This window comes from Salvelinus alpinus, chromosome 23, assembly GCF_045679555.1.
Source record: "Salvelinus alpinus chromosome 23, SLU_Salpinus.1, whole genome shotgun sequence".
In the NCBI taxonomy this organism is placed as follows: domain Eukaryota; kingdom Metazoa; phylum Chordata; class Actinopteri; order Salmoniformes; family Salmonidae; genus Salvelinus; species Salvelinus alpinus.
The window spans coordinates 7,921,236-7,949,230 of NC_092108.1; the positions used below are offsets into that span (position 1 = coordinate 7,921,236).

The window sequence follows — 27,995 nt, forward strand, 5'->3', positions numbered from 1 at the left end:
TACCTCCTGACATGACTACTGATTGTCACGTCTAGACATTTCTTAATCGGTTGTTCATTGCTCTAGTTCTTAAAATCAAAGATCACAAACCACATCACATACTCATAATACACCAAATTATATAGAAATACATTGATTGGCTTATGCAGGGGGCACACTGAACACACAGAGAGCGCTGAACACACAGAGAGCGCTGAACACACAGAGAACACACAGAGAACACTGAACACACAGAGAGCGCTGAACACACAGAGAGCGCTGAACACACAGAGAGCGCTGAACACACAGAGAGCGCTGAACACACAGAGAACACACAGAGAACACTGAACACACAGAGAACACTGAACACACAGAGAACACACAGAGAACACTGAACACACAGAGAACACACAGAGAGCGCTGAACACACAGAGAACACTGAACACACAGAGAACACTGAACACACAGAGAGCGCTGAACACACAGAGAACACTGAACACACAAAGAACACACAACATACAGAGAACACTGAACACACAGAGAACACTAAACACAACACAAAGAGAACACAGAACATACAGAGAACACATAACATACAGAGAACACTAAACACAACACACAGAGAACACAGAACACACAGAGAACACTAAACACAACACACAGAGAACACAGAACATACAGAGAACACTAAACACAACACACAGAGAACACAGAACACATAGAGAACACTAAACACAACACACAGAGAACACTAAACACAACACACAGAGAACACAGAACACACAGAGAACACTAAACACACAGAACACACAGAGAACACAGAACACACATAGAACACTAAACACAACACACCACACAGAGAACACAGAACACACAGAGAACACAGAACACACTGAACACAACACACAGAGAACACTGAACACACAGAGAACACTGAACTCACAGAGAACACTGAACACACAGAGAATACTGAACACACAGATACTACTGAACACACAGAGGACACTGAACACACAGAGAACACTAAACACACTGAACACCGAACACACAGAGAACACACTGAACACACCACACAGAGAACACACTGAACACACTGAACACAACACACAGAGAACACTGAACACACAGAGAACACTGAACACACAGATAATACTGAACACACAGAGGACACTGAAAACACAGAGAACACTGAACACACAGAGAACACTGAACACACAGAGAACACTGAACACACAGAGAACACAAAACACACTGAACACAACACACAGAGAACACAGAACACACAGAACACACATAACACACAGAGAACACAGAAGACACCTTATCCTTTATCCCTAGAGTACCTCAGTAATGTACTTGGCCCTAGCAGGCCCCAGCCTCAATACAGGGGCTCCCTCTCTCCCTCTCTCACACAGAGGAAGGAGGGTTAGTATGGTAGAAAACCCTAAGACCAGGGAAATCAGAAGAGTGGGAGTGGTATCGTGGCTGATTGGGACCAACTGCAGGTCAGCAAGTGAAAGGCTTGAAGAGTATGAGGAAGTGGAGGACGAAGCAGGAACAGGTAGCTGTTTAGTTTCAAACAGTGTCAACTGACACTCGAGGTGGAGGTGATTCTCCTGGGTTAGTGGAAAAATGTGGAAAGGGACAAAAAGAGAGAGAGAGAGGGGGTGGGGGGGGTGTACTCACTGGACTGGGCGGTGCGCGCCTCTATGGGCTGTGTGTAGACTCCCAGGCCGAACTCGGAGCGGGCTGCCAGGGAGAAAAGGTAAAGGGTGTCGGGCTTCAGACCCTCCACGGCGTATGACCCCGCAGGATTAAAAGTCACGTGGATCTGATAAGAGGGAGAGAACATGTTTAAAAATATATAGATATATATTAAATCATTCTAGTAAGTCTAATACACAAAGCATTACTAATCTCCCATTAACAACAAACACTTACAAGTCTGAGTTTAAGAGTTTTAATTTCAAATTAGGACTCAGCCCCCAATAGCGTGTTTTATTCTACTCTGTGTAGTTTGGTATATTATAAGCTGATTCTGCAGTTGTTTATTTGTAGTATTAAACCAATATCTGAGAAACCGTGAAACACCTAAAATAACACTTCCCATGGACTCCCTGAATCAGGACAAGGCCCTGCTACAGTATGTGTATAAAACTACTGAAAATTAACCCAGAGGAAAAACACCTTCAAAATGGTCCACATTTGTTGAGAGGTTAAATTCCTTTCTTTGCCTATTGACTGAACAGAAGAAAGGAAAAGCCAGCCACTATTATAGCTGATGGCTGAGAACCATTCAGATGGGATCATTGTTGTGGCTGTCGATATGGCCACTTCTTTATACACTCCTTCCACAGAGGAGAGGAGGAATGCATTACATAGCTTTTACCCTGACACATAACCATTCAGAGAAATGACATGGTACAGCACTCTTGGTGAGGAGAAACCTGTATCTGCTGAGTAAACAGCAGGAGCCTGCAATAGTAAAGAGTGTGCGAGTGGAGAGAGACAGACTGGGAGACAGAGAGACGGAGGACGACTACCTGGTCCATGCTCTTTCAATGTCTTTCCTACCTTGTTATCCGTGTTAGCCTCCCAGTACTGCAGCTCGTACTTAGTGATGGTGTCCTGGACAGGCCACAGCCAGGTCAACATGATACGCGTTTCCAACTCTGCTTCTGCCTCGAAGCTGGATGGTTGGGCAGGAACTGGAGGGACAGGCGAGTGTTAGGACACAGGGACAGAGTAGGACAGGTGGGTGTTAGGACACAGGGACAGAGTAGGACAGGTGAGTGTTAGGACACAGGGACAGAGTAGGACAGGTGAGTGTTAGGACACAGGGACAGAGTAGGACAGGTAAGTGTTTGGACACAGGGACAGAGTAGGACAGGCGAGTGTTAGGACACAGGGACAGAGTAGGACAGGTGAGTGTTAGAACACAGGGACAGAGTAGGACAGGTGTGTGTTTGGACACAGGGACAGAGTAGGACAGGCGAGTGTTAGGACACAGGGACAGAGTAGGACAGGTAAGTGTTAGGACACAGGGACAGAGTAGGAGAGGTAGGTGTTTAGACACAGGGACAGAGTAGGACAGGTGTATGTTAGGACACAGGGACAGAGTAGGACAGGAGGGTGTTAGGACACATGGACAGAGTAGGACATGTGGTGTTAGGACACATGGACAGAGTAGGACAGGTGAGTGTTAAGACACATGGACAGAGTAGGACAGGTTAGTGTTTGGTCACAGGGACAGAGTAGGACAGGCAGGTGTTTGGACACAGGGACAGAGTAGGACAGGCGAGTGTTAGGACACAGGGACAGAGTAGGACAGGCGAGTGTTTGGACACAGGGACAGAGTAGGACAGGTGCGTGTTAGGACACAGGGACAGAGTAGGACAGGCAGGTGTTTGGACACAGGGACAGAGTAGGACAGGTGAATGTTTGGTCACAGGGACAGAGTAGGACAGGCAGGTGTTTGGACACAGGGACAGAGTAGGACAGGCAAGTGTTAGGACACAGGGACAGAGTAGGACAGGCGAGTGTTTGGACACAGGGACAGAGTAGGACAGGTAAATGTTAGGACACAGGGACAGAGTAGGACAGGTGAGTGTTAGGACAAAGGGACATAGTAGGACAGGTGTATGTTAGGACACAGGGACGGAGTAGGACAGGCGAGTGTTAGGACACAGGGACAGAGTAGGACAGGTTGGTGTTATGACACAGGGACAGAGTAGGACAGGTGGTCTGATGGTTAGTAGTTATGGTCTGAGGGTTAGTTATGGTCTGAGGGTTAGTTATGGTCTGATGGTTAGTAGTTATGGTCTGATGGTTAGTAGTTATGGTCTGAGGGTTAGTTATGGTCTGAGGGTTAGTAGTTATGGTCTGATGGTTAGTTATGGTCTGATGGTTAGTTATGTTCTGATGGTTAGTAGTTATGGTTTGAGGGTTAGTTATGGTCTGATGGTTAGTAGTTATGGTCTGATGGTTAGTTATGTTCTGATGGTTAGTTATGTTCTGATGGTTAGTAGTTATGGTTTGAGGGTTAGTTATGGTCTGATGGTTAGTAGTTATGGTCTGATGGTTAGTTATGGTCTAAGGGTTAGTTATGGTCTATGGGTTAGTTATGTTCTGTTGGTTAGTAGTTATGGTCTGATGGTTAGTTATGGTCTGATGGTTAGTAGTTATGCTCTGATGGTTAGTTATGGTCTGAGGGTTAGTTATGGTCTATGGGTTAGTTATGGTCTGTTGGTTAGTAGTTATGGTCTGAGGGTTAGTTATGGTCTGATGGTTAGTAGTTATGGTCTGATGGTTAGTTATGGTCTGAGGGTTAGTTATGGTCTATGGGTTAGTTATGGTCTGTTGGTTAGTAGTTATGGTCTGATGGTTAGTAGTTATGCTCTGATGGTTAGTTATGGTCTGATAGTTAGTTATGGTCTGATGGTTAGTAGTTATGGTCTGATGGTTAGTAGTTATGGTCTGATGGTTAGTAGTTATGGTCTGAGGGTTAGTTATGGTCTGAGGGTTAGTAGTTATGGTCTGATGGTTAGTTATGGTCTGATGGTTAGTTATGGTCTGAGGGTTAGTAGTTATGGTCTGATGGTTAGTAGTTATGGTCTGAGGGTTAGTAGTTATGGTCTGAGGGTTAGTTATGGTCTGTTGGTTAGTTATGGTCTGATGGTTAGTTATTGTCTGATGTTAGTTATGGTCTGATGGCTAGTTATTGAACCAAGAAGACACAAAGCATCATTCACACTAAAATACTCAGTGGCTGTTTCAACATGATCATCAACACACACTCCACACTAAGATAAACACTCTACACTAAGATAAACACTCCACACTAAGATAAACACTCCAAACTAAGATAAACACTCCACACTAAGATACACTCCCTCTCTCACCTCCCTGCTGAGTCTTGACCTGCAGTACGTCCGAGGGGGGTCCGTCCCCTACAGAGGTGAACCCCAGCACCCTGAGGCTGTAGGTGATATCAGTGGTCAGACCGGAGATGGTGGTCAGCCTGCTGTCGTCAGTGTTGTGTTTCTGCCAGCCACTCAGAGGGTCGTTCATGTCTGAACTGTAGTACACACGGTACCTGGTGACAGTTACAAATCAATCATTACGTTCAACATTTGACAAACCAACAGTGGAAAGAACCTGTACCTATTGGGATGTTTTTATACATGTGATATGATAAGACAAGATAGTACTTTATTAAATAGTGTCAGTATTTCTTAATTATTTGTATATTTGTTTGATTGTTGTATATCTTTTTTAGTTAGAAAATAACTATCATACCTTATACTGTATACAGTGCCTTCAGAAAGTATTCACACCCCTTGACTTTTTCCACATTTTGTTGTGTTACAACCTGCATTTAAAATCGATTAAATGTGGATTTTGTGTCACTGGCCTACACACAATACCCCATCATGACATCACAATACCCCATCATGACATCACAATACCCCATCATGTCATCACAATACCCCATCATGACATCACAATACCCCATCATGACATCACAATACCCCATCATGACATCACAATACCCCATCATGACATCACAATACCCCATCATGACATCACAATACCCCATCATGACATCACAATACCCCATCATGACATCACAATACCCCATCATGACATCAAAATACCCCATCATGACATCACAATACCCCATCATGACATCAAAATACCCCATCATGACATCACAATACCCCATCATGTCAAACTGGAATTATGTATTTAGAAAAAGAAAAAAAAATGAAACGCTGAAATGTCTTGAGTGAAAATGTGCTTAAACAAGTCACATAATAAGTTGCATGAACTCGCTGTGTATGAAATAGTGTTTAACATGATTTTTGAAAGACTATCACGTCTCTGTATCCCACACATACAATTATCTGTAAGTTCCCTAAGTCGAGCAGTGAATTTCAAACACAGATTCAACCACAAAGACCAGGGAGGTTTTCCAATGCTTTGCAAATGGCACCTATTGGTAGATGGGTAATAAAACATAAAAAAAATAACAGATATTGACTATTCCTTTGAGCATGGTAAAGTTATTAATTACATTTTGGATGGTGTATCAATACACCCAGTCACTACAAAGATACAGGAGTCCGGAGAGGAATGAAGGAACGTAGTTACTCCACAATACTAACCTAATTGACAGAGTGAAAAGAAGGAAGCCTGTACAGAATACAAAATATTCTAAAACATACATCCTGTTTGCAAAAAGGCACTAAAGTAACACTGCAAAAAATGTGGCAAAACAATTCACTTTTTGTCCTGAATACAATGTGTTATGTTTGGGGTTAATCCAATACAACGCATTACTGAGTACCACTCTTCATATTTTCAAGCATAGTGGTGGCTGCATCATGTTAAGGGTATGCTTGTCATCAGCAATGACTAGGGAGTTTTTTTAGGATAAAAAAATTAACTGAATTGAGCTAAGCACAGGCACCTGGTTCAGTCTGCTTTCCACCAGACACTGGGATATTGATTCACATTTCAGCAGGACAATAAGCTAAAACACAAGGCCAAATCTACACTGGACTTACTTACCAAGAAGACAGTGAATGTTCCTGAGTGGTCGCGTTACAGTTTTGACTGAAATCTGATTGAAAATCTCTGACATTGACCTGCAAATGGTTGTCTAGCAATGATCAACAACCAATTTGACAGAGCTTGAAGAATTTTGTAAAGAATAAATGGCCAAATGTTACAGAATCCAGGTGTGGAAAGCTCTTAGAGACTTACCCAGAAAGACTCTCAGCTGTAATCGCTGCCAAAGGTGATTCTATAAAGTATTGACTCAGGGGTGTGAATACTTATGTAAATTAGATATTTCTGTATTTCATTTTCAATACATTTGCAAACATTTCTAAAAACATGTTTTGACTTTGTCGTTATGAGATATTGTGATGTCATTATGAGGTATTGTGTGTAGATTGGTGATGGCAACATCAATTGAATCCATTCTGAATTCAGGCTGTAACACAACACAATGTGGAATAGGTCAAGGGGTAGGAATACTTTCTGAAGGCAATGTGCGTATGACATTTTGCTTATAAATGACTTGTGAAACATCTATCACTAAGCCTTCATAAGACATAGCCTGTGTCCTAAATGGCACATAGGACTCAAAAAGTAGTTCACGATATAGGGATTAGGGTGTCATTTGGCACACAGTCATATTCACATGTTATGAAGTGTCTAGGACTCCTTCATTAAGCCTTCATAAGACATATTCATATTCATCATACCCTCTGATCTGTCCGTTAGGTTCCTCGGGCGGTTCCCATTGGACCAGCATGGTGGAAGCAGACAGCATGCGGACCTGGACAGCCAGAGGGGGTGAAGAGGGAGCCCGTTCCCCCGTACGGGTCTCGACCGGGTCAGAGGGCGGCCCGCGCCCAATGTTGTTCACCGCCATCACACGGAACTCGTATTCCGAGTAGGGGCTGAGCCCGCCGATGCTGTAACGAGTGGTAGCTACTCCATCCACCTACAATATCATCACGTGGTTATTTAGCAGACATTTACATCCCAAAGATACTTACAGAACAATCTCGGGCGTTTCTACTTTTTGAACCATGTTTAGAGTTGCAAAACTCCAGTAATTGTCCCCAACATTCCCATGTTTGCCAGAAATCCCGGGGTTTGTTAGTTTCCCAGAATCAAGAGGGAAAAGCATCTGGAATTCTCCAACCAGGATTTCAGAAAGACCTGGGAATGTTGGGTAAAGTGACCAGGATGTTGCAACGCTAAGCGTGTTGTAACCCAGAGAGCCGCTAGAACACACCTCCTGGAAGCCTGCGTCGGTGGCTTTAGCCCGGTACTGGATCATGAAGAAGGACACAGGTTCAGGGTTCCCAGAGTCCCAGATTAGGGTCACACTGGTGGCTGTGGTCTCAGTCACTATGAGAGAGGTGGGGGGCTTGGGGAGGGCTGGAGGAGGAGAGAGAGAGAGAGAGAGAGAGAGAGAGAGAGAGAGAGAGAGAGAGAGAGAGAGAGAGAGAGAGAGAGAGAGAGAGAGAGAGAGAGAGAGAGAGAGAGAGAGAGAGAGAGAGAGAGAGAGAGAGAGAGAGAGAGAGAGAGAGAGAGAGAGAGAGAGAGAGAGAGAGAGAGAGAGAGAGAGAGAGAGAGAGAGAGAGAGAGAGAGAGAGATGAGATGTTTGTTACATGAAATGAAATCAAGGCGATCTTTCAGTTCTGGATAGATGTGTTCTAAGATGACAGATGATTGAATATGCCGACTAACCCCATAACTCGAAAAGGGAACATATATATTAAGACTGTTTCATGGACTATTAATTCAAGTAATGGATATGCTATATTCACCTCCAAATCTCCTCAGTCCGCCATATTAAAACTATCGCAACACAGTCAGGCATTATTGACTATATACATGACACTGACATTCTCCTTCCTGACTATATACATGACACTGACATTCTCCTTCCTGACTATATACATGACACTGACATTCTCCTTCCTGACTATATACATGACACTGACATTGTACTTCCTGACTATATACATGACACTGACATTCTACTTCCTGACTATATACATGACACTGACATTCTACTTCCTGACTATATACATGACACTGACATACTACTTCCTGACTATATACATGACACTGATATTCTACTTCCTGACTATATACATGACACTGATATTCTACTTCCTGACTATATACATGACACTGACATTCTACTTCCTGACTATATACATGACACTGACATTCTACTTCCTGACTATATACATGACACTGACATTCTACTTCCTGACTATATACACGACACTGACATTCTCCTTCCTGACTATATACATGACACTGACATTCTACTTCCTGACTATATACATGACACTGACATTCTACTTCCTGACTATATACATGACACTGACATTCTACTTCCTGACTATATACATGACACTGATATTCTACTTCCTGACTATATACATGACACTGACATTCTACTTCCTGACTATATACATGACACTGACATTCTACTTCCTGACTATATACATGACACTGACATTCTACTTCCTGACTATATACATGACCTTGATATTCTACTTCCTGACCACAAACATGACACTGACATTCTACTTCCTGACTATATACATGACCCTGATATTCTACTTCCTGACCACAAACATGACCCTGACATTCTCCTATTCCCTATATAATGTCCAATGGGTCCTGTCAGGGATGGTCACATCACACATGAAGACCAAGGATTCCGTTCTGAAAATGTGTCACTGGACATTTGACCAGCAGCCTTTTAATTGACCGGACATGTGATAGAATGTACCAGACCCGTCCGTATACAATTGGGTGCGAAACCTGATGAACTCAATCACTGTTTGCAAAAAAACAGTAATTGTAGGTTCAACGCATGGCTGAGTGTTATATCAGATAACTTTCTTCTTTATCCGCACGGGAAAAAATAAATTTCATGCAATTCAACTACACTTTAAATGACTGGAGAAATTAGTCAAATCTGTTTTAATAGGTCAAATGACAGGGTACTCTGCTGATACTGACAAACAGATCAATAAAAACAACATTGTCCATATAACAGATCTACGAAATGGGGAGAAACAATATGACGTACGTCTAAACCGGAGGAGGAAATGATTGTCCAGAAATAAACTTTAAGTAGCGCAACAATGAAGAAGAGTGACTTTGAGCAGTACTGAGTACCGGTCGATGCTCTCCGCTGCTGACATTAAGATAGGCCCTACTGTTGTTCACTCAAATAACTCAAATACAGTATTTTCATCGTCTTCTCTTCAAAGCGATAGCCATTTGCTATCGAAACAAAGTTTTCCCGAAAGACGTCTACTTTCCACTGACAGTCTCAACTCAACAATCATCTATTTGGTATTTGCAGAACACGCTGTTTAACTCTGCCTTTCCTTCCAACTGTAGACAACGATGGGGGGGGGGGGGGCTGCCTTTCCTTCCAACTTTAGGCAACGCTGGGGGGGGGCTGCCTTTCCTTCCAACTGTAGACAACGCTGGGGGGGGCTGCCTTTCCTTCCAACTGTAGGCAACGCTGGGGGGGGCTGCCTTTCCTTCCAACTGTAGACAACGATGGGGGGGGGCTGCCTTTCCTTCCAACTGTAGACAACGATGGGGGGGGCTGCCTTTCCTTCCAACTGTAGACAACGCTGGGGGGGGGCTGCCTTTCCTTCCAACTGTAGGCAACGCTGGGGGGGGGGCTGCCTTTCATTCCAACTGTAGACAACGATGGGGGGGAGGCTGCCTTTCCTTCCAACTGTAGGCAACGCTGGGGGGGGGGCTGCCTTTCCTTCCAACTGTAGACAACGATGGGGGGGGCTGCCTTTCCTTCCAACTGTAGACAACGATGGGGGGGGGCTGCCTTTCCTTCCAACTGTAGACAACGATGGGGGGGGGCTGCCTTTCCTTCCAACTGTAGACAACGATGGGGGGGCTGCCTTTCCTTCCAACTGTAGTCCACGCTGGGGGGGGGGGCTGCCTTTCCTTCCAACTGTAGGCAACGCTGGGGGGGGGGGCTGCCTTTCCTTCCAACTGTAGATAACGCTGGGGGGGGGCTGCCTTTCCTTCCAACTGTAGACAACGATGGGGGGGGGGCTGCCTTTCCTTCCAACTGTAGACAACGATGGGGGGGGGGCTGCCTTTCCTTCCAACTGTAGGCAACGCTGGGGGGGGGGCTGCCTTTCCTTCCAACTGTAGACAACGATGGGGGGGGCTGCCTTTCCTTCCAACTGTAGACAACGATGGGGGGGGCTGCCTTTCCTTCCAACTGTAGACAACGATGGGGGGGGGGCTGCCTTTCCTTCCAACTGTAGACAACGATGGGGGGGGGGCTGCCTTTCCTTCCAACTGTAGACAACGCTGGGGGGGGGGGCTGCCTTTCCTTCCAACTGTAGGCAACGCTGGGGGGGGGGCTGCCTTTCCTTCCAACTGTAGACAACGATGGGGGGGGCTGCCTTTCCTTCCAACTGTAGACAACGATGGGGGGGGCTGCCTTTCCTTCCAACTGTAGGCAACGCTGGGGGGGGCTGCCTTTCCTTCCAACTGTAGACAACGATGGGGGGGGGGCTGCCTTTCCTTCCAACTGTAGTCCACGCTGGGGGGGGGGGGCTGCCTTTCCTTCCAACTGTAGATAACGCTGGGGGGGGGGGCTGCCTTTCCTTCCAACTGTAGGCAACGATGGGGGGGGGCTGCCTTTCCTTCCAACTGTAGGCAACGCTGGGGGGGGCTGCCTTTCCTTCCAACTGTAGACAACGATGGGGGGGGGGCTGCCTTTCCTTCCAACTGTAGGCAACGCTGGGGGGGGCTGCCTTTCCTTCCAACTGTAGACAACGATGGGGGGGGGCTGCCTTTCCTTCCAACTGTAGTCCACGCTGGGGGGGGGGGGGGGGGGGCTGCCTTTCCTTCCAACTGTAGACAAACGCTGGGGGGGGGCTGCCTTTCCTTCCAACTGTAGACAACGATGGGGGGGGGCTGCCTTTCCTTCCAACTGTAGACAACGCTGGGGGGGGGGCTGCCTTTCCTTCCAACTGTAGACAACGCTGGGGGGGGGGGCTGCCTTTCCTTCCAACTGTAGACAACGATGGGGGGGGGGGTGCCTTTCCTTCCAACTGTAGACAACGCTGGGGGGGGGGCTGCCTTTCCTTCCAACTGTAGACAACGCTGGGGGGGGGGGCTGCCTTTCATTCCAACTGTAGACAACGCTGGGGGGGGGCTGCCTTTCCTTCCAACTGTAGACAACGCTGGGGGGGGGGGCTGCCTTTCATTCCAACTGTAGACAACGATGGGGGGGGCTGCCTTTCCTTCCAACTGTACAACGTGATTTAAATGATCCTCTGTGGCACAAATTATGCTTTTAGTAGCCTATGTTAAATGATTTGATTTATTTATGTACAGTCAGGAAGGAGTAGCGCTATATCATTTGGGAAATTGAATTACATTTCCTTAGAGAAAGCTTATCTTCCCCTAGCCTTATGGACCTGCTGCCTGTGAGCCCTGTGTCAATTTACTATCCCCAATAGTAGAAAAGGTTATCTATTCTATCGGTCAGCTTGTCCAGATAGAAATAGCCCAAATAGACTCTAGGATAGCTGTGGGATGATAGATCCCACATTCCTCCAACCAGTAGAACTGGGCTACATACAAATAAAATATTTAAAAAATAAAATATTTAAAAAATAAAATATTAAAAAACAATCCATCTTATTTTTCTCTCCTGGAATATTGGCCGTTGTCATTTTTATTTATAGTTTTCCCCACACACACCTTTTTTTACGGCCAAAAGCCGGCTATTACCGGCTAACGGAAACCCTGACAGACACATCCACGGCCCAGTCCAGACATATGTTCCGAGCAGACACACAGACACACTCCCAGAACATTGGAGAACTCAGAAAGTCTTATACTTCCAGCACCAATACACAACTACTGTGGGTCCTTCACTTTTAATTTTTAATTTCACTTTTATTTAACCTTTATTTAACAAGGCAAGTCAGTTAATAATAAATTCTAATTTACAATGACGGCCTACACCGGCCAAACTCGGATGACGCTGGGCCAATTGTGCGCCGCCCTATGGGACTCCCAATCACGGCCGAATGTGATACAGCCTGGATTCGAACCAGGGACTGTAATGACGCCTCTGTGTGTGTGTGTGTGTGTATGTGCACATGTGTGTGTGTGTATGCGCGTGCGCACGCGGCCCACACGTTTGTGCATAACTTCATGAGGTAAGCTAAGTTTATCCCCTCCCCAAATCTAAAAGTGAGTCAAACATTTACAATGATGTTTACAACGACCCTTAGTTGGTGAGGCGGTATTGCAGGCAATTGATGACGTGCGCGTCGGTGAGTGTGTGTGAGTGTGTGTGTGAACCCAGATAGCCCTGATAGCCAGTTGATCAGATCCCAAGTGCATCAACCATGTTGAAGCAACATGAACGGTGTGGTGGAAACTTAAGACAGCTGGGAAGCTGTTTGATCGGCTCAAACTCCACAACAGTCTGCCATAATGAGTCACACTGCTTTGGGTTTGTCATCAACCAGACTTCCCAGTCATCACAGCTCGTAGGTACGTGAAAGAACACGGTGGTTCCGTCCCAAATTGGACACTATTCCCTATACAGTGCACTACTTTTTACCCCTAGGCCTATACCGTCTCTGATCAAAAGTAGAACACTATGTTGGGATTATGGTGCGATTTGGGATACAAGCCTTTGTCATCACAGCTTGTCGTGTACGTGATAACACACAGTCCGTTCCAGAGAAGATTACTCATCCTGAGATCCTTACAGTCTGGGTACCAAAATGGCATCACAATTCCCTATATTAGTGCACCACTATCAGGGCACAAAGGGAATAGGATTCCATTTGGGGACTCAGACACTTTGTCCTCCACTGACCTAGCCAGCATGTTGTCTTGATTCTACCACACACACACACACACACACACACACACACACACACACACACACACACACACACACACACACACACACACACACACACACACACGCGCGCGCCATCAACTGCCTGAAATACGGCCTGACTAACTGAAATACGACCTGACTAACTGAAATACGACCTGACTAACTGACATACGACCTGACTAACTGAAATACGACCTGACTAACTGAAATACGGCCTGACTAACTGAAATACGACCTGACTAACTGAAATACGACCTGACTAACTGAAATACGACCTGACTAACTGAAATACGGCCTGACTAACTGAAATAAGACCTGACTAACTGAAATACGACCTGACTAACTGAAATACGACCTGACTAACTGAAATACGACCTGACTAACTGAAATACGACCTGACTAACTGAAATACGACCTGACTAACTGAAATACGACCTGACTAACTGAAATACGGCCTGACTAACTGAAATACGGCCTGACTAACTGAAATGCGGCCTGACTAACTGAAATACGACCTGACTAACTGAAATACGACCTGACTAACTGAAATACGGCCTGACTAACTGAAATACGGCCTGACTAACTGAAATACGGCCTGACTAACTGAAATACGGCCTGACTAACTGAAATACGACCTGACTAACTGAAATACGACCTGACTAACTGACATACGGCCTGACTAACTGAAATACGACCTGACTAACTGAAATACGACCTGACTAACTGAAATACGGCCTGACTAACTGAAATACGACCTGACTAACTGAAATACGACCTGACTAACTGAAATACGGCCTGACTAACTGAAATACGACCTGACTAACTGAAATACGGCCTGACTAACTGACATACGGCCTGACTAACTGAAATACGACCTGACTAACTGAAATACGACCTGACTAACTGAAATACGGCCGGACTAACTGAAATACGGCCTGACTAACTGAAATACGGCCTGACTAACTGAAATACGGCCTGACTAACTGACATACGGCCTGACTAACTGAAATACGACCTGACTAACTGAAATACGACCTGACTAACTGAAATACGGCCGGACTAACTGAAATACGGCCTGACTAACTGAAATACGACCTGACTAACTGAAATACGGCCTGACTAACTGAAATACGGCCTGACTAACTGAAATACGACCTGACTAACTGAAATACGACCTGACTAACTGAAATACGGCCTGACTAACTGAAATACGACCTGACTAACTGAAATACGACCTGACTGAAATACGACCTGACTAACTGAAATACGGCCTGACTGAAATACGACCTGACTAACTGAAATATGGCCTTTAAGCCAATAGCGTGAAAGACACACACACACACACACACACACACACACACACACACACACACACACACACACACACACACACACACACACACACACACACACACACACACAGCGTGACCTTTGACCACTCACCTTTGACCGAGACCTGAGCGGTAGCCTCGATCATGCCCAGTGATGATATGGCCACGCAGGTGTAGTTGGCTGACTCCTTGACGTTGGTCACCTCCAGAACATTCCGACCGATGGGCATCTCATCCTCCTAAACAAGAAGAATCATAAAGGTCCATTATTTAGCTTTGTGTATGATCTGACATACTTGAGATAGAAATGCGAGTAATAGATCTTTAGCATTAGCATTGAAAGCAAGTCTGAAAAAGCAGTACATCCGATCTATCTGCTATATTTCTAAGCTTCCCCTCCTTTAAACGTAATTCAACACAATTCATACAGACGTTCAAGGTGCTGTAGTAATAAAGTTCATACAGACGTTCAAGGTGCTGTAGTAATAAAGTTCATACAGACGTTCAAGGTGCTGTATTAATAAAGTTCATACAGACGTTCAAGGTGCTGTAGTAATAAAGTTCATACAGACGTTCAAGGTGCTGTAGTAATAAAGTTCATACAGACGTTCAAGGTGCTGTATTAATAAAGTTCATACAGACGTTCAAGGTGCTGTAGTAATAAAGTTCATACAGACGTTCAAGGTGCTGTAGTAATAAAGTTCATACAGACGTTCAAGGTGCTGAATTAACAAAGTTCATACAGACGTTCAAGGTGCTGTAGTAATAAAGTTCATACAGACGTTCAAGGTGCTGTAGTAATAAAGTTCATACAGACGTTCAAGGTGCTGTAGTAATAAAGTTCATACAGACGTTCAAGGTGCTGTATTAATAAAGTTCATACAGACGTTCAAGGTGCTGTAGTAATAAAGTTCATACAGACGTTCAAGGTGCTGTAGTAATAAAGTTCATACAGACGTTCAAGGTGCTGTATTAATAAAGTTCATACAGACGTTCAAGGTGCTGTAGTAATAAAGTTCATACAGACGTTCAAGGTGCTGTAGTAATAAAGTTCATACAGACGTTCAAGGTGCTGTATTAATAAAGTTCATACAGACGTTCAAGGTGCTGTAGTAATAAAGTTCATACAGACGTTCAAGGTGCTGTAGTAATAAAGTTCATACAGACGTTCAAGGTGCTGTAGTAATAAAGTTCATACAGACGTTCAAGGTGCTGTATTAATAAAGTTCATACAGACGTTCAAGGTGCTGTAGTAATAAAGTTCATACAGACGTTCAAGGTGCTGTAGTAATAAAGTTCATACAGACGTTCAAGGTGCTGTATTAATAAAGTTCATACAGACGTTCAAGGTGCTGTATTAATAAAGTTCATACAGACGTTCAAGGTGCTGTATTAATAAAGTTCATACAGACGTTCAAGGTGCTGTAGTAATAAAGTTCATACAGACGTTCAAGGTGCTGTATTAATAAAGTTCATACAGACGTTCAAGGTGCTGTATTAATAAAGTTCATACAGACGTTCAAGGTGCTGTATTAATAAAGTTCATACAGACGTTCAAGGTGCTGTATTAATAAAGTTCATACAGACGTTCAAGGTGCTGTAGTAATAAAGTTCATACAGACGTTCAAGGTGCTGTATTAATAAAGTTCATACAGACGTTCAAGGTGCTGTATTAATAAAGTTCATACAGACGTTCAAGGTGCTGTAGTAATAAAGTTCATACAGACGTTCAAGGTGCTGTAGTAATAAAGTTCATACAGACGTTCAAGGTGCTGTATTAATAAAGTTCATACAGACGTTCAAGGTGCTGTATTAATAAAGTTCATACAGACGTTCAAGGTGCTGTATTAATAAAGTTCATACAGACGTTCAAGGTGCTGTAGTAATAAAGTTCATACAGACGTTCAAGGTGCTGTATTAATAAAGTTCATACAGACGTTCAAGGTGCTGTATTAATAAAGTTCATACAGACGTTCAAGGTGCTGTATTAATAAAGTTCATACAGACGTTCAAGGTGCTGTATTAATAAAGTTCATACAGACGTTCAAGGTGCTGTAGTAATAAAGTTCATACAGACGTTCAAGGTGCTGTATTAATAAAGTTCATACAGACGTTCAAGGTGCTGTATTAATAAAGTTCATACAGACGTTCAAGGTGCTGTATTAATAAAGTTCATACAGACGTTCAAGGTGCTGTATTAATAAAGTTCATACAGACGTTCAAGGTGCTGTAGTAATAAAGTTCATACAGACGTTCAAGGTGCTGTAGTAATAAAGTTCATACAGACGTTCAAGGTGCTGTATTAATAAAGTTCATACAGACGTTCAAGGTGCTGTATTAATAAAGTTCATACAGACGTTCAAGGTGCTGTATTAATAAAGTTCATACAGACGTTCAAGGTGCTGTAGTAATAAAGTTCATACAGACGTTCAAGGTGCTGTATTAATAAAGTTCATACAGACGTTCAAGGTGCTGTATTAATAAAGTTCATACAGACGTTCAAGGTGCTGTATTAATAAAGTTCATACAGACGTTCAAGGTGCTGTATTAATAAAGTTCATACAGACGTTCAAGGTGCTGTAGTAATAAAGTTCATACAGACGTTCAAGGTGCTGTATTAATAAAGTTCATACAGACGTTCAAGGTGCTGTATTAATAAAGTTCATACAGACGTTCAAGGTGCTGTATTAATAAAGTTCATACAGACGTTCAAGGTGCTGTAGTAATAAAGTTCATACAGACGTTCAAGGTGCTGTATTAATAAAGTTCATACAGACGTTCAAGGTGCTGTAGTAATAAAGTTCATACAGACGTTCAAGGTGCTGTAGTAATAAAGTTCATACAGACGTTCAAGGTGCTGTAGTAATAAAGTTCATACAGACGTTCAAGGTGCTGTATTAATAAAGTTCATACAGACGTTCAAGGTGCTGTAGTAATAAAGTTCATACAGACGTTCAAGGTGCTGTATTAATAAAGTTCATACAGACGTTCAAGGTGCTGTAGTAATAAAGTTCATACAGACGTTCAAGGTGCTGTATTAATAAAGTTCATACAGACGTTCAAGGTGCTGTATTAATAAAGTTCATACAGACGTTCAAGGTGCTGTAGTAATAAAGTTCATACAGACGTTCAAGGTGCTGTATTAATAAAGTTCATACAGACGTTCAAGGTGCTGTATTAATAAAGTTCATACAGACGTTCAAGGTGCTGTAGTAATAAAGTTCATACAGACGTTCAAGGTGCTGTAGTAATAAAGTTCATACAGACGTTCAAGGTGCTGTAGTAATAAAGTTCATACAGACGTTCAAGGTGCTGTATTAATAAAGTTCATACAGACGTTCAAGGTGCTGTAGTAATAAAGTTCATACAGACGTTCAAGGTGCTGTATTAATAAAGTTCATACAGACGTTCAAGGTGCTGTATTAATAAAGTTCATACAGACGTTCAAGGTGCTGTAGTAATAAAGTTCATACAGACGTTCAAGGTGCTGTAGTAATAAAGTTCATACAGACGTTCAAGGTGCTGTATTAATAAAGTTCATACAGACGTTCAAGGTGCTGTAGTAATAAAGTTCATACAGACGTTCAAGGTGCTGTAGTAATAAAGTTCATACAGACGTTCAAGGTGCTGTAGTAATAAAGTTCATACAGACGTTCAAGGTGCTGTATTAATAAAGTTCATACAGACGTTCAAGGTGCTGTAGTAATAAAGTTCATACAGACGTTCAAGGTGCTGTAGTAATAAAGTTCATACAGACGTTCAAGGTGCTGTATTAATAAAGTTCATACAGACGTTCAAGGTGCTGTATTAATAAAGTTCATACAGACGTTCAAGGTGCTGTAGTAATAAAGTTCATACAGACGTTCAAGGTGCTGTAGTAATAAAGTTCATACAGACGTTCAAGGTGCTGTAGTAATAAAGTTCATACAGACGTTCAAGGTGCTGTAGTAATAAAGTTCATACAGACGTTCAAGGTGCTGTAGTAATAAAGTTCATACAGACGTTCAAGGTGCTGTAGTAATAAAGTTCATACAGACGTTCAAGGTGCTGTAGTAATAAAGTTCATACAGACGTTCAAGGTGCTGTAGTAATAAAGTTCATACAGACGTTCAAGGTGCTGTAGTAATAAAGTTCATACAGACGTTCAAGGTGCTGTAGTAATAAAGTTCATACAGACGTTCAAGGTGCTGTAGTAATAAAGTTCATACAGACGTTCAAGGTGCTGTAGTAATAAAGTTCATACAGACGTTCAAGGTGCTGTAGTAATAAAGTTCATACAGACGTTCAAGGTGCTGTAGTAATAAAGTTCATACAGACGTTCAAGGTGCTGTAGTAATAAAGTTCATACAGACGTTCAAGGTGCTGTAGTAATAAAGTTCATACAGACGTTCAAGGTGCTGTATTAATAAAGTTCATACAGACGTTCAAGGTGCTGTAGTAATAAAGTTCATACAGACGTTCAAGGTGCTGTAGTAATAAAGTTCATACAGACGTTCAAGGTGCTGTATTAATAAAGTTCATACAGACGTTCAAGGTGCTGTATTAATAAAGTTCATACAGACGTTCAAGGTGCTGTAGTAATAAAGTTCATACAGACGTTCAAGGTGCTGTATTAATAAAGACTGAATAAAACAGGTAAAAAATCTAAACAGTAAGAGTGAAAGTAAAGACCTTGGTGAGTTCGATTTCTCCCATGATCCACTTGACATAGGGCATGGGAGATCCCACAGCAACGCACGTCAGGTTCACACTGCCCCCAGGCATCACCTCATGGTTGGTGGGTGGGATGGAGAACCGCGGAGGGACACGACGTACTGAGGAGAGAGGAGAACGTTAAGATAGGATCTGAAGAGGTGGATGTGATACAAGTGTCCAGAAGAGAGGAGAGGAAAGGAGGAAGAGAGGAGGAGGAGAGGAGAAGGGGTGAGTGTGGGTGTCAGGGAGGAGGAGGAGGAGGAGGAGGAGAGGAGGTCAGGGACAGGGACAGTTCTGTGTGGAATAAACCGTGACATCACCACACTTGAAAAGAGGAGCAGGAATTGCAGTTAAGAGATGAGAGTATCTTCATAAAGATACTCTGAAATAAGACATCCCCTCCCCCAGTAATAAAACATTTAACATTTAAATTAAAATAAACCTTGCACTTTTCTTTCTAGCTCTGACTTCACCTTATAACTTCTTCAAAGAGGAAAAATGTACTTACTATGACACGTGGTTGTCTCACCTGAATGCACTAACTGTTAGTCTCTCTGGATAAGAGTATCTGCTAAATGACTAACATGTAAAATGTCAGTGTAATGAATCTAACGTGTGAGGCTGATCGCTTCTCAATCACGATCCAACAGGTGAGCAGCTTAACCAATCACGATCCAACAGGTGAGCAGCTTAACCAATCACGATCCAACAGGTGAGCAGCTTAACCAATCACGATCCAACAGGTGAGCAGCTTAACCAATCACGATCCAACAGGTGAGCAGCTTAACCAATAAAGAAACAGCAGCATCTTCTGTTGAGAGACTTGGAGCCGTTTCCAGCACTCACACAACATTTGTTCGTAAAACTTTGCCATAGAAACCTTTTGTTTTGCTCCTTATAAAAAAAGGGGGAATGTATTTAAATATGCCACTTTGATTTGAATAACACTCTACTAGACCTAAATCTGTTTCCCCTTTGACAGTGTGTCAGACGGTGCTAAGAGCTGAGACAGAGCTGCGTCATTCTGAGACTAGTTGATACTCTGTGTAGATGCATTGTTAAACTCTCTCTCTCTCCCTTTCTCTCCCTCTTTCTCTCCCTCTCCCTCTCCCTTTCTCTCCCTCTCCCTCTCTCTTTGTGAGGCTCTGATGTGCAGATAAGCTGACATTAAAAGGATGTTCCCATGGAGACAGAGAGCGCCTTTTGACGTGGTCGCTAGGGAATAGAAGCTACTATCCGCACACGCACACACACACACACACACACACACACACACACACACACACACACACACACACACACACACACACACACACACACACACACACACACACACACACACACACACACACACAATGCTTCAGCAGTGTATCGCTAACTGCCAGATAATAAGCAAAACAGAACCATTTACATATCAACTGTTGTTTTATGTATAAATAGAGCTTTATCCAAGTCAACGTTTCAATCTAAGAGAAATAGCAGCTAGCGTTATTCATTATCTGTCACGTATTTTGTGTGTGTAACTTTAAGCCGACACAAAGAGCTGAGGGTAGGGAAGAGAGGCAAGTTGGCAGCTAAATGTTGACAGGCCTGAGTTTGCGAGACAGGCAGTTGTCACATATTGTGACATTAGCACAGCCTTGCTAGGGGCTGACAGACTACAGATGACATAATATAACACTAGAACAGCTTTCACCTTGTATAATCAACATTACATATCGTACTATCCTATTATCCTAAATGTATACCAGTAGTTATAATGTATAACTAATGACTACCCTGACTACTAGACTATACCAGTTATAATGTATAACTACCCTGACTACTAGACTATACCAGTTATAATGTATAACTACCCTGACTACTAGACTATACCAGTTATAATGTATAACTACCCTGACTACTAGACTATACCAGTTATAATGTATAACTACCCTGACTACTAGACTATACCAGTAGTTATAATGTATAACTACCCTGACTACTAGACTATACCAGTTATAATGTATAACTACCCTGACTACTAGACTATACCAGTTATAATGTATAACTACCCTGACTACTAGACTATACCAGTAGTTATAATTTATAACTACCCTGACTACTAGACTATACCAGTTATAATGTATAACTACCCTGACTACTAGACTATACCAGTTATAATGTATAACTACCCTGACTACTAGACTATACCAGTTATAATGTATAACTACCCTGACTACTAGACTATACCAGTAGTTATAATATATAACTAATGACTACCCTGACTACTAGACTATACCAGTTATAATGTATAACTACCCTGACTACTAGACTATACCAGTTATAATGTATAACTACCCTGACTACTAGACTATACCAGTTATAATGTATAACTACCCTGACTACTAGACTATACCAGTTATAATGTATAACTACCCTGACTACTAGACTATACCAGTTATAATGTATAACTACCCTGACTACTAGACTATACCAGTTATAATGTATAACTAATGACTACTAGACTATACCAGTTATAATGTATAACTACCCTGACTACTAGACTATACCAGTTATAATGTATAACTAATGACTACCCTGACTACTAGACTATACCAGTTATAATGTATAACTACCCTGACTACTAGACTATACCAGTTATAATGTATAACTACCCTGACTACTAGACTATACCAGTTATAATGTATAACTACCCTGACTACTAGACTATACCAGTTATAATGTATAACTACCCTGACTACTAGACTATACCAGTTATAATGTATAACTACCCTGACTACTAGACTATACCAGTAGTTATAATATATAACTAATGACTACCCTGACTACTAGACTATACCAGTTATAATGTATAACTACCCTGACTACTAGACTATACCAGTTATAATGTATAACTAATGACTACCCTGACTACACTAGACTATACCAGTTATAATGTATAACTACCCTGACTACTAGACTATACCAGTTATAATGTATACAGTGAGGGAAAAAATTATTTGATCCCCTGCTGATTTTGTACGTTTGCCCACTGACAAAGAAATTATCAGTCTATAATTTTAATGGTAGGTTTATTTGAACAGTGAGAGACAGAATAACAACAAAAATATCCAGAAAAATGCATGTCAAAAATGTTATAAATTGATTTGCATTTTAATGAGGGAAATAAGTATTTGACCCCTTCTCAATCAAAAAGATTTCTGGCTCCCAGGTGTCTTTCATACAGGTAACGAACGGAGATTAGGAGCACACTCTTAAAGGGAGTGCTCCTAATCTCAGTTTCTTACCTGTATAAAAGATACCTGTCCACAGAAGCAATCAATCAATCAGATTCCAAACACTCCACCATGGCCAAGACCAAAGAGCTCTCCAAGGATGTCAGGGACAAGATTGTAGACCTACACAAGGCTGGATTGGGCTACAAGACCATCGCCAAGCAGCTTGGTGAGAAGGTGACAACAGTTTCTGTGATTATTCGCAAATGGAAGAAACACAAAAGAACTGTCAATCTCCCTCAGCCTGGGGCTCCATGCAAGATCTCACCTCGTGGAGTTGCAATGATCATGAGAACGGTGAGGAATCAGCCCAGAACTACACAGGAGGATCTTGTCAGCTGGGACCATAGTCTTGTCAGCTGGGACCATAGTCATCAAGAAAACAATTGGTAACACACTATGCCGTGAAGGACTGAAATCCTGCAGCGCCCGCAAGGTCCCCCTGCTCAAGAAAGCACATATACTGTACATGCCCGTCTGAAGTTTGCCAATGAACATCTGAATGATTCAGAGGACAACTGGGTGAACGTGTTGTGGTCAGATGAGACCAAAATGGAGTTCTTTGGCATCAACCCAACTTGCCGTGTTTGGAGGAGGAGGAATGCTGCCTATGACCCCAAGAAACCATCCCCACCGTCAAACATGGAGGTGGAAACATTTGGGGGTGTTTTTCTGCTAAAGGGACAGGACAACTTCACCGCATCAAAGGGACGATGGACGGGGCCATGTACCGTCAAATCTTGGGTGAAAACCTCCTTCCCTCAGCCAGGGTATTGAAAATGGGTCGTGGATGGGTATTCCAGCATGACAATGACCCAAAACACACGGCCAAGGCAACAAAGGAGTGGCTCAAGAAGAAGCACATTAAGGTCCTGGAGTGGCCTAGCCAGTCTCCAGACCTTAATCCCATAGAAAATCTGTGGAGGGAGCTGAAGGTTCGAGTTGCCAAACGTCAGCCTCGAAACCTTAATGACTTGAAGAAGATCTGCAAAGAGGAGTGGGACAAAATCCCTCCTGAGATGTGTGCAAACCTGGTGGCCAACTACAAGAAACGTCTGACCTCTGTGATTGCCAACAAGGGTTTTGCCACCAAGTACTAAGTCATGTTTTGCAGAGGGGTCAAATACTTATTTCCCTCATTAAAATGCAATTCATAACATTTTTGACATGCGTTTTTCTGGATTTTTTTGTTGATATTCTGTCTCTCACTGTTCAAATAAACCTACCATTAAAATTATAGACTGATCATTTCTTTGTCAGTGGGCAAACGTACAAAATCAGCAGGGGATCAAATACTTTTTTCCCTCACTGTAACTACCCTGACTACTAGACTATACCAGTTATAATGTATAACTACCCTGACTACTAGACTATACCAGTTATAATGTATAACTACCCTGACTACTAGACTATACCAGTTATAATGTATAACTACCCTGACTACTAGACTATACCAGTTATAATGTATAACTACCCTGACTACTAGACTATACCAGTTATAATTTATAACTACCCTGACTACTAGACTATACCAGTTATAATGTATAACTACCCTGACTACTAGACTATACCAGTTATAATGTATAACTACCCTGACTACTAGACTATACCAGTTACGGCTGAATTTAAACTGCTTATTTACCCTAATGTTCCTTAATGTCTACACACACACACACACACACACACACACACACACACACACACACACACACACACACACACACACACACACACACACACACACACACACACACACACACACACACACACACACACACACACACACACACACACACACACACACACAGCGAGTCTCCCTGTCTCCCCAGGAGAATACTACCCTGCTCTGTAATTGCTTTTCTTGCACCAAAATGGATTTTCAAATGTGACATTTCTTTTTTCTCTTCTTCTCCTCCTTTTTCTAACTCAGTTATACACATGAATACTAACTAGTCTAACTAACTAACCATCTAACTAGTCTAACTAACCAACTAACTAGTCTAACTAACTAACTAGCCTGTATAGTAATACTAACTAGTCTGTATATCAATACTAACTAATCTAACCAACTAACCAACTAGTCTAACTAACCAACTAACTAGTCTAACTAACTAACTAACTAGTCTGTATATGAATACTAACTAGTCTGTATATTAATACTAACTGGTATGTATATTAATACTAACTAGGCTCTATATTAATACTAACTAGTCTGTATATTCATACTAACTCATCTGTATATTAATACTAACTAGTCTCTATATGCATACTAACTAGTCTGTATACTAACACTAACTGGTCTGTATGTCATGTCTCCTCATCTTCCTCCATCCCCCTCTCCCTACCTACTAGCTAGTCTGTATATTAATACTAACTAGTCTGTATATTAATACTAACTAGTCTGTATATTAATACTAACTGGTCTGTATGTAAGTCTTCCTCCATCCCCCTCTCCCTACCTACTAACTAGTCTGTATGTCATGTCTCCTCATCTTCCTCCATCCCCCTCTCCCTACCTACTATCTAGTCTGTATGTCATGTCTCCTCATCTTCCTCCATCCCCCTCTCCCTACCTACTAACTGGTCTGTATGCCATGTCTCCTCATCTTCCTCCACCCCCCTCTCCCTACCTACTAACTAGTCTGTATGTCATGTCTCCTCATCTTCCTCCACCCCCCTCTCCCTACCTACTAACTAGTCTGTATGTCATGTCTCCTCATCTTCCTCCATCCCCCTCTCCCTACCTACTAACTAGTCTGTATGTCATGTCTCCTCATCTTCCTCCATCCCCCTCTCCCTACCTACTAACTAGTCTGTATGTCATGTCTCCTCATCTTCCTCCATCCCCCTCTCCCTACCTACTAACTAGTCTGTATGTCATGTCTCCTCATCTTCCTCCATCCCCCTCTCCCTACCTACTAACTAGTCTGTATGTCATGTCTCCTCATCTTCCTCCATCCCCCTCTCCCTACCTACTAACTAGTCTGTATGTCATGTCTCCTCATCTTCCTCCATCCCCCTCTCCCTACCTACTAGCTAGTCTGTATGTCATGTCTCCTCATCTTCCTCCATCCCCCTCTCCCTACCTACTAACTAGTCTGTATGTCATGTCTCCTCATCTTCCTCCATCCCCCTCTCCCTACCTACTAACTGGTCTGTATGTCATGTCTCCTCATCTTCATCCATCCCCCTCTCCCTACCTACTAACTAGTCTGTATGTCATGTCTCCTCATCTTCATCCATCCCCCTCTCCCTACCTACTAACTAGTCTGTATGTCATGTCTCCTCATCTTCATCCATCCCCCTCTCCCTACCTACTAACTAGTCTGTATGTCATGTCTCCTCATCTTCATCCATCCCCCTCTCCCTACCTACTAGCTAGTCTGTATGTCATGTCTCCTCATCTTCCTCCATCCCCCTCTCCCTACCTACTAACTAGTCTGTATGTCATGTCTCCTCATCTTCCTCCATCCCCCTCTCCCTACCTACTAACTAGTCTGTATGTCATGTCTCCTCATCTTCCTCCATCCCCCTCTCCCTACCTACTAACTGGTCTGTATGTCATGTCTCCTCATCTTCCTCCATCCCCCTCTCCCTACCTACTAACTGGTCTGTATGTCATGTCTCCTCATCTTCATCCATCCCCCTCTCCCTACCTACTAACTAGTCTGTATGTCATGTCTCCTCATCTTCCTCCATCCCCCTCTCCCTACCTACTAACTAGTCTGTATGTCATGTCTCCTCATCTTCCTCCATCCCCCTCTCCCTACCTACTAACTGGTCTGTATGTCATGTCTCCTCATCCTCCTCCATCCCCCTCTCCCTACCTACTAACTAGTCTGTATGTCATGTCTCCTCATCTTCCTCCATCCCCCTCTCCCTACCTACTAGCTAGTCTGTATGTCATGTCTCCTCATCTTCCTCCATCCCCCTCTCCCTACCTACTAACTAGTCTGTATGTCATGTCTCCTCATCTTCCTCCATCCCCCTCTCCCTTCCTACTAGCTAGTCTGTATGTCATGTCTCCTCATCTTCCTCCATCCCCCTCTCCCTACCTACTAACTAGTCTGTATGTCATGTCTCCTCATCTTCCTCCATCCCCCTCTCCCTACCTACTAGCTAGTCTGTATGTCATGTCTCCTCATCTTCCTCCATCCCCCTCTCCCTACCTACTAACTAGTCTGTATGTCATGTCTCCTCATCTTCCTCCATCCCCCTCTCCCTACCTACTAACTAGTCTGTATGTCATGTCTCCTCATCTTCCTCCATCCCCCTCTCCCTACCTACTAGCTAGTCTGTATGTCATGTCTCCTCATCTTCCTCCATCCCCCTCTCCCTACCTACTAACTAGTCTGTATGTCATGTCTCCTCATCTTCCTCCATCCCCCTCTCCCTACCTACTAACTAGTCTGTATGTCATGTCTCCTCATCTTCCTCCACCCCCCTCTCCCTACCTACTAGCTAGTCTGTATGTCATGTCTCCTCATCTTCCTCCATCCCCCTCTCCCTACCTACTAACTAGTCTGTATGTCATGTCTCCTCATCTTCCTCCATCCCCCTCTCCCTACCTACTAACTAGTCTGTATGTCATGTCTCCTCATCTTCCTCCATCCCCCTCTCCCTACCTACTAACTAGTCTGTATGTCATGTCTCCTCATCTTCCTCCATCCCCCTCTCCCTACCTACTAACTAGTCTGTATGTCATGTCTCCTCATCTTCCTCCATCCCCCTCTCCCTACCTACTAGCTAGTCTGTATGTCATGTCTCCTCATCTTCCTCCATCCCCCTCTCCCTACCTACTAACTAGTCTGTATGTCATGTCTCCTCATCTTCCTCCATCCCCCTCTCCCTACCTACTAACTAGTCTGTATGTCATGTCTCCTCATCTTCCTCCATCCCCCTCTCCCTACCTACTAACTAGTCTGTATGTCATGTCTCCTCATCTTCCTCCATCCCCCTCTCCCTACCTACTAACTGGTCTGTATGTCATGTCTCCTCATCTTCCTCCATCCCACTCTCCCTACCTACTAACTGGTCTGTATGTCATGTCTCCTCATCTTCCTCCATCCCCCTCTCCCTACCTACTAACTAGTCTGTATGTCATGTCTCCTCTTCTTCCTCCATCCCCCTCTCCCTACCTACTAACTAGTCTGTATGTCATGTCTCCTCATCTTCCTCCATCCCCCTCTCCCTACCTACTAACTGGTCTGTATGTCATGTCTCCTCATCTTCCTCCATCC

At 43.2% G+C, this 27,995-nt stretch overlaps 1 protein-coding gene across 20 annotated transcripts in view; it reads right to left on the reverse strand.

The window, feature by feature from the left end:
- The window catches only part of LOC139550147 (receptor-type tyrosine-protein phosphatase F), a 498,277-nt gene that overhangs the window by 122,978 nt on the left and 347,304 nt on the right, over nt 1-27,995 (reverse strand). For all 20 annotated transcript variants that reach the window (XM_071360808.1, XM_071360817.1, XM_071360813.1 and 17 more), the window contains 7 exons: nt 19,454-19,596; nt 14,895-15,021; nt 7,793-7,938; nt 7,254-7,495; nt 4,881-5,074; nt 2,554-2,687; nt 1,666-1,810 (listed from right to left, as the gene is read on the reverse strand). In XM_071360808.1, coding sequence (XP_071216909.1) covers nt 1,666-1,810; nt 2,554-2,687; nt 4,881-5,074; nt 7,254-7,495; nt 7,793-7,938; nt 14,895-15,021; nt 19,454-19,596 — 1,131 coding nt within the window. The remainder of the gene's footprint in view (nt 1-1,665; nt 1,811-2,553; nt 2,688-4,880; nt 5,075-7,253; nt 7,496-7,792; nt 7,939-14,894; nt 15,022-19,453; nt 19,597-27,995) is intronic.